The sequence below is a fragment of the Rhyacophila brunnea genome, unplaced genomic scaffold (assembly GCF_057557595.1).
Source record: "Rhyacophila brunnea isolate RB1 unplaced genomic scaffold, BYU_Rbru_1.0 scaffold_12, whole genome shotgun sequence".
In the NCBI taxonomy this organism is placed as follows: Eukaryota; Metazoa; Arthropoda; class Insecta; order Trichoptera; family Rhyacophilidae; genus Rhyacophila; species Rhyacophila brunnea.
Window position 1 is genome coordinate 13,347,306 of NW_028232774.1, and position 9,099 is coordinate 13,356,404.

General features: G+C 31.2%; 1 protein-coding gene across 1 annotated transcript; it reads left to right on the plus strand.

Annotated features, from left to right (window-relative positions):
• Nucleotides 1-225: 225 nt before the first annotated feature.
• Sys1 (Sys1 golgi trafficking protein) lies at nucleotides 226-8,479 on the plus strand. The gene is made up of 3 exons (XM_085940140.1): nucleotides 226-740; nucleotides 1,526-1,647; nucleotides 6,329-8,479. The coding sequence occupies exons 1-3, from the start codon at nucleotides 570-572 to the stop codon at nucleotides 6,513-6,515; spliced, it is 480 nt and encodes a 159-aa protein (XP_085796266.1). The 5' UTR covers nucleotides 226-569; the 3' UTR covers nucleotides 6,516-8,479.
• Nucleotides 8,480-9,099: the final 620 nt, after the last annotated feature.

Consider the following 9,099-nt stretch of genomic DNA (forward strand, 5'->3'; position numbering starts at 1 on the left):
GCAAACTTTTTGGCCTATTCCCTCTGTATCTAGTTCCTGTCTGTAGTGAAGCATGTTATTCAGTTTGGTGAACCTGGCTTTGGTGGCTTCGCGACCGACCGAGGCCAGGTTGGAGATCTCTGTGTTTTGGTCTGTAGTAAGTTACCTATGTACATACTTTTATTATTTATTATTTGCGTAATTTTATAAACTAGTCTATGACTGATTTCTTTTATATGGCAATTCAATCGTCTTGTCATCTGTCAAAATCAAAGTAAAAATACAATGTTGAACAATAAGTTGAAATAAATTATGCGTCAAGTTATTTCATTCAAAGTTATACATGTAATTGTTTAAAAAGTCAAAATAAACATGGTTATCAAGTAGATACGATATCATATAAAAGTTATAACATTACCTTGATACATTGTCTTATTTGCCGAATTTTAAAGCATTGCACATCATGTCTACATGACAATATGATACTGTTTTTGTGAACGCAATAGATATTAACATCGTATACCAATTTTAGCACTAGCGGTGTTGTATTTTTGATTTCAAACACTTTGAACTACAATAATACCGGCAAAATGAAGAAACTTACAGGCTCATTTCGCTATACACAGTGGGATCCTATTCTTTTAGTATCTCAAATAGTGGCAATGCAGTGCGTGTTATATGTTTCCCTTGGTTTAATTATAGCATTAATGCAAGATATATCCAGCTCTACCAGAACCTTAGATCACATCTTCCAATATCACGTAAGTCTTCTTTGCAACTTGAATGTTTACATGTCATAAATAAGTAATTATTGTTAAAAGTTTCTCTCGCGAATTTTTATTTTGCAAATGTCAAAACAATTTATAAAGACACATTAAAAAACAATATTATAGCTCGACCGCCAACAAAATAAGGCTCTCTGTTCTGGATGTAGATGCAGATAGTCACATGATGAGTCTATATTAAACATCATTATCTATGTAAAGAAATAAGGGTTCTTGTCGATTTACAAAAAGTCAGTGGCAAACAAATTTTGAAAGTAGCCGATATACTGGATTATTTGTTAGGTTAGGTTAGGTTTTCATTGTTGAATTCATGAATTTTGCCAAAATCGGCTATGAAATTTGACGCGGTTCCCGCCTGGTTTTCTGTAAACCGACTTGTACCGAAATAAGCAGTATTTGAAACATTAAGATCAAGTATAGTTTATGAAACAGCTCACATAGGATAGTTCTGGGTATCATAGAAGTGTGTATTATAGAGCGGACCCCGTAGACCGTTGTGTAAGTTGTTTTAATAATGAAAAATTTATATATTAACGATGCATACTTATATGCAAATTTTACCTAGTTCTGTTTCAAAACAACACAATAATTATAATGTGTAAAACTGGCTTTAAAACTCTCAACACCAACAAGCTCCTCACATCACTGTGCGTAGAGACTGAATAGGACCTATTAATACACATTCTTATGTTAGAGAACCACCTATAATGAAGAACCCCAATTGCTTAAATAAATTAAATGAAATTTAAAATTTGTTGCAGGAAATACATGTGCGGGATTTCGAGGGTCAAGTTGTTATAATAGGATTTGTTTTGAATGCTCTAGTTGGGGGTTGCGCCTTGTGGATAATTGTGCAACGGACCAAATTGTGCTTAGACTTCAGGTAAGAGCATTTATTTATCATTAATATCGTGATTACCCCACGGTGGAGTACTTCGTGACAGAACATCTGTCTCTGAAGCCGTCAGTGTGAGTTTGAATTCTTGCAAAAATCATATATCGTTTTCTCAATGTGTTGGGTTAGTTGTTTAAGGCGTATGGGTTTATTCGCAAGAATCAAATTTGACGTAAGCGCCATGAAAAATAACAATGCTCGAAGCGTAAAAAAACAAAAATCGCTTCCCTCGGCTTCTCGCATAGTAGATACGAAATCAGAGGTTTTAAAAGTGTTGAATTAATAATATTTTTTTCCTAACAAATTTTATAAACATTTTTGTAGTCGGTAGAATACATTATAAGAATAAAAATAGTAGACCTCTAAATAAGAACCTCATATTATTGATATGCTGAATTTGTGAAGTGACACCTTTTCTTGAACCTATCATATTTAGGTTCAAATTCAGTGCAAATATTTTTCAAAAAAAAATCTAATACTAAAAAACACGAAAGTGTAAACAAATATAATTTTATTCATTTTCATAAGCTAACATTACAAATTATAAGTTTAAAACATTCACAAGATGGCATGAAAGATTTCTGTTATTATTGCGTTTTTATTAAATTATAAAAAAATGACTCATAAAAGAAAGCAATTCAATGAATATTTGTCGAGGAACGTTTTTTTTTTAAAATTTAGTACACAACAATTATGATTTAAGAAACAATTATTATAATAGCATGTATTTGACGGCAGTACGTTTTGGTCGCCGCGGAGGATTTCGGAACATTAGTGTATAGAAAATTAATAATTGGTTCCTTAATTAGTGTATTGGTTTAACGGTATGCAATGTATTAGAATAACTATTATAAATTGTTTTTTTTTATAATTTTATTTTCTTTTCTATTGATAGCTATTAATTGATAATTGATATTATTATATTGATAGATATTAATTGTTAACTTGATAATTATTATTTTGAGGGTTTCTTATATCCATCGACCGTGTTAGTCTAGGATCAACGAGTTCAGGCAATACACAATTCATATAAATCTTGTCACTTGTGATGTGAAGAGTAATATTGTTTTTATTATTCAATGAAATAGGTTCTTACCTCAATATATGTTTTACTTGAGTTAAATAATTACTAATAAATGCCTAAGGTGATTCCATTCAATTCAACTCGGCATTAAATATATTAAATTCTAAAAGTTTTGTACTATTTCATTTGAGTCGTTTTATGCGATCCTGGTTTCGCCTTTCAACATGGTCAGGATGCGCACTCCTCAAATATACACTGACAACGAAAGCAGCTAATTCTCACTTAACAATAAATTAATACAATAAAGTAAGGTAAAAACTTTATCACCTACCTATTAAGTCAAAGATCACAATGAAAAATTTAACAAACAATTAATTATGAATAGTTGAATTGTGGCAGTATGAAAAAAAAAGATTTTACCACAAACCATCTGAAAAATACATACATCATAAAACATATACGTGATTTTGTGCCCCAAAACACTTATTTTATTATTATTTTGACGATTAGGAAAATTATGACACATGTTTCAGTGGCCATTACTATGACAGCATTCGAAAACGTATTTTACTTTAAATTTTCTACAAATTTACTATTTGTGACATAAACCACTTAAGATCGATAATAAATAGACCTTGAAAAATAATATTATTTTGTTTCTATTGATAATGCCAATAAACATACTCCTGGATACGTCCCTTTGAAAATAACAAAACATGGCGACCCAGGTACATAAAAACTGTATTAAGTACATGCAAAGTTTTTCAAATCGTTTAAAGCCCAACCAAGTAGGTATTTATCAAAATAATTAAAGTCCACCTATATTTTATCTAAACTGCTTAAGTCCAAAATATTTTTTTTTATAAATGTTGCACCGAACGAATACCTTTAGGACTTCTTTGTAGCCATCGTGGTTATAAGATTCAATTATCTTACAATATCTGACATGCTGCAACCATTTGTATTACAAGATACCTAATAAATAATATAATATAACTACATTTTTCTCAGTTTGACATTCACTGGTATTTTATGATGTTTGATTTGTCAACACAAATTATAACACCTGGTCTACGTCATGTGGCCTTGCCAATTTGATGGTTACTGCAATGCGAGTAAAGGTCATTTTTCTATGAGTTAAAATACTGTTCGCGACGGATAAAATTTTGGAAAAAAAAGACGTCCTCACCCTTTGAAATTCAGAAGCCTACTAAGGTTAGAAATGAGAAATTAGAAAAACTATATGGATTAATCGATCAAATGGTCTCTTTTTGTTAATTTTGCAAAATAATTATATATCTAAATTGTCTGGAAATAGGATAAATACATGAAAACGTACGACGTGTTTTGGTAATATAGCGTCACTAATTGTACCGAATTTATGGGGTTTTATTTATTTTTTCATTGTTAATTATTATTTATAGTATTACAGAAATGTTATATTATAATAAAAAAATATTTTTATTGTGCAGTATATATTATTTTGTGAGAAAAAATCATTCAAAATTGGCTGATGTATACTCAAACTAAAATGGCTTTAAAATCTTTATTTTTCTGAAATTAAAAAAAGTACGTGAGTTAATCAATGAAATGTATTGTTTTACCCATTTCTTTCATACAATATATACCTGCAAAACTATTATTAAGTTCAAAAATTCACTGTGGCGTGACAGTCGTTTTGGCCAATTTCGAAAACAGGACCGACTATTTGTCATTTATTTTAAAAAGTAAAGCGAATCAGAAAATTTTAATGACACAAAAAGTGTTATTTGAATATTATTTATTAGATTTTAAATAAATAAAGTGTTTATTATGTGTCAATTCGTGTTAAACGTCCTTGCCATTTCCACGATTCTGAGAAGACAGGAAAAAACGGGTCCAATGGCCTTAACCACTCCTTGTAAAAAAAATAGTAAATAAAACTTTACAAAAACCCTGAGGTTGGAAATAATATCCGCGTCACTCATTATTTGAATATCTGGATCACATGAATCATATTCTAACCAGTGTCGGCCGGTGGTTTCCAAAATTGCTTTCATTGGGGGTGCACTCAAAATTTTCTTACCTTATTTAAAAAGCATATCAATTCAGTATTGTTTATGTTTAGCGAACACCTCAATCACTTCTCATTAAAGTCTTGAACTGTTTGTAAAAGTTTTTTCTCAATGCTTAACACAGGTAGACATGTTAAGTCAGTCCTGATTCATGGTAAGTATTTCTGAAATTAAGTAAGTAATTCTTTTAATGGTTGAAAAACACTTTTCAATTTCCACAGATGTCATCGGACCATCCTTTTTTTATTCTGTCTCTTATTATTATTATTGATAAAGTCTACGTTTACCGACATCATTTTAAAACACATACACTTAACTGATTGAACTATAATTATAAGTATTAAGTATTATAAATCTTTTATTCAAAATTTATCATTTTAAAACACATACACTTCCCTGATTAACCAATAAGTATATATATTGTTATGAATTTATTTTTATGAACAAAACTATCGAAATAACGTGACAAAACACCTAAAAAAGCCGACTATACCGACGACGACAGAAATCACACTGAATTGTATGTAAGAAATAATATTTGAAGAAAATATTAAAAAAACAAAATTGGTAACTATCGATTGTTTTGAATAGGTAGGTACATATTTTTCGACTCCTCGACAAATCGTCAGTTTCTTCGTCTACAAAAAGCAATAAAACTCCAGCAAAATGCCTGCATTGTTAAAAATATGACATCATGTTAATAATTCACTTACTTTGAGAAAGAACATGGTAACTAAGATTTAAATTTTTTATAAATTATATTCAAATATTTGCAAATATAGAACTATTAAAGGATCGATCCAAAATATTTATGTTGATAATCAATTTATATTCAATATCAGCCTATTTTCAATGAATTTATATGAGATTTAAATAAAAAAAATCTATTTTTTTATCAATCCTGCTAAATCTCAGTTACTACATTTTTCCGCGTAACTTTTGAGCTGCGTCCCAAATGGTCATAAAATTTTGTGTATTCATGAGTTATTTATCGTTTTCACGTGTCGGCTTGAACTGTTATTACCCAATGTAATATGAACGCCAAACTAAGATCCATATTTGTGCGTTCACGCGAGCGCACGAATTCGGTGACTGTTCACTGAGTATAATTATGCTTTTGGTATAAATTTACATGGATTAAATTGTGATAAACGAGTGATGACTTATGAATAGCATTGTTGCACATTGAGTGATGTTTAGGAAAAAGCAGTGCAGCGCACATGCATGGTGTTAGAGGAGCCGTCGCTGATTCTAACCACTCTGTATCTTATCGATGCTGTTCTTTGGCGATGTTTTGAATAAGAATTAAGCAATAATTTGCTTGTGTATTTAAGTAATAATAATGTACCCAAGCAGTGCATTTTTGCCGTTAAATGGGGTATGGACCTCTAAAGAGTGGAGGTTATATTAACAGACTTTTTTAAAAAGAATTATTTCAATAATTACTAGAGACTTTCACGGTTGTTTGTTGTCTCCATTTCTTGAGAATGAATGTTCTTCTGAGCCTGAAATGTTGAGGTAAGAAACAGGAAAAAAATAACACACGGTACAATACATAATTCTAATAAATATATATCTTTACCTTTTCCAGCTGCACATACCATCTCATCCATCTAGCTTGCTGCTGGTATTACAATGGACTCTTCCCGTCCACATATTCCTGGTGGTTGTTAAATATAGTGTGTGCTTCCATCACTTGCGTCTCCGGAGAGTTTATGTGCTTAAGGACTGAATTGAAAGCAATCCCATTGGGCATCAACTCAAAAGTGGACTTATAAAATTGTGAAGTGTAATTAATTATCCATACATGTATTCCTATAGACATTATTTATATTTAGGATAGAAAACTATTAAATGAATGATAAATATTTTATGCAAAAGAAATTAATAAGTTATAACGATAGTACCAGCTTTGTATGTATTTTTAGAAAATTGTTCCCTTGTAAATATTATAATAAAATATTGAAATAATAAGCTGTAGTGAGACTTCTGTATTATGGTCAATGACATTAATATGGACGAAGCATCTAGAAAATAAAATGACACTCACTTTGTGTCGGGTCTGCCGGATGGTGAAATTCATATTTTAATATCGGTATCCTACGCTCAAATGAACATTCTGCTTGCAAGCGGTCTGGCGACACCGCTGGGTCTGCCCATACAAAATTTCTGACTGTCAGGTTTCGACTCCACCGTTATTATTGTGTTACAAAATGCCAATGTGCCTAGTTAAAAATTGTAAAAAAATCTACTAAACACTCCAAGAAAGATGGGATATCACTTTGCATGTGTTGGTATTATTTATTATTTATAAAATGCCATTTTAAGATATTGATGAATGTTTATTCAACGCAATTGAATGACAGGAACCATTGGACAGTGATTCGCTGGGCTCACTTGCGTCTAATCTCCGAGAAGTCGTAAGTAACCGAGACACTAATACACCATTACAATAAAGGTTATATTACTATAAATTCTCGAAGCTTGTATCGCATAATGGAAACGGATACGTCAATGGTCACATGACATCTACCTATACATCTGTGAATGACTTTCATGCACAATTTCTCGTGCGCGCCGGGTATGAAGTGAGTCGTCCATTTAATATGTCATTGATTATGGTTGACATGTCATCACAGCCCTTTAGAAAATTAAATATTTCCCCCATTCTTTCTTGTACATCCCTATCCCTGACCCTTGCTTCCGTCCTTTCAGATTACTTACAGCAGTTTGACGTGTCAGTCACAGTATGGAAGTCTCTTACTACACGTTTATTTAAAAAAAAAACCCTACAATTTCCTCCCTTTTCTGAATTTCATAGAATAACCATTTTTGCATTTGGAAGATTAATAATTAGAACAGACGGGAACAAAGATGTTGAAAAAAACCTGCTTCTATATAGATGGAGTGTAGATATATAAAAGAGATTGCAAACAAAGGATCACTCGTTGTCATTCTAATTCTCAAATGAAAGACTGACAATATTTTTTTGCATACAAACATGGGAATTACGTCAAACTGAGCTTCAGTCATTTTATACAGAAACCACAGAAAACTACATCTGGAAGAAGATTCAACATCTTTGGTTGGAAATAAATCAAATTATTGTTTACTTATTTTATTTATGTGAAAATTAGTGATCCTTTTTTAAATAAATTTAACGTGTTGGTTTGTCATGCATTCTTCGTTGAATAATATTAACTAAATAAACAATCTTATGTTATTCTGCCCTGCTAAGCAAAAAGACAGTGTTTTTGATTTTAATGAAATGAGAACCCGTGTTTTAAACTACCCTATATTATGTAAAATTATTAGATTGTTTTGACATGATCTCTAAATATACTGTGTATTTAGAGATTATGTCAAATCTAATAATTTTACATAATATAAGAGAAAGGATAGTTTAAAACATGGGTTCTCATTTCATCAAAACTAAAAACACCGTCTTTTTGCTTAGCAGGGCAGTATTGCTATCATATACTGTTAAGTGTATTAGTATGATGCCACATTATTATGGAATTGTGTTAATTTTGACAGATAATGTGAAAAATTATTTTTACTATAGCAGCTTTTAGTTTCCTTCCATTTATAGACCACTCTATAGGTTGTAAAACGTGCTTACCTAACATAAAGTATCTAATATTTATTTTAAGATAATTTATTGACAATACCTAATTAATTTTTATATTATCCAAAGAAATCACATCTGCTATCGCTAATCAATAAAGAAGTTTTTCTATAATATTTGTTTTATTATTTTATTTTGTCTGCTGGTCAGGTTGCTGGCCTAGGTTCAGTGTTCTATGTATAGGCGGCCCTCGACTTTCGGACGTTCTGCTTCCATGCAGTCGCTCCTCTCTCCTCAGCTCCCCGTTACCTTCCCAAATAAGTAAAACAGTGGTGTGGTATTCAACTATCTCTTGACAAGTTTATAAAGGAAATACCTGATTGCTAATACGCCTTGTTAACTTTATTATACCCATTGATAAATAAATATTTTAAAGTACACTTTTTGACATTTCTTTTTACATTCCTCTACTTTCGAACACATTTTCAGGAACCAATTACGTGCGAAAGTTGAGGGCCGCGTCTACAGTGAAACCCCGATTTTACATTTCTAAAGGAACTGTTAATAAACAATGTAAATAGAGAGAAAATGGAAATCTGGAGTTATCGAAACTACAAAGCGAAATTAATAAAACAACAAAATGTGAAAATTTAGAATGAAAAATTCGCAGCGATCAACCAAAAATAGCGAAGAATACCATGTACCCTCCCTTAACTGGCTAAAATAAAAGATTGTCCACTAATCGCGCTGTGTAAAACAACGGATCACACTTGTTTTTTGATGAAAAACATTAT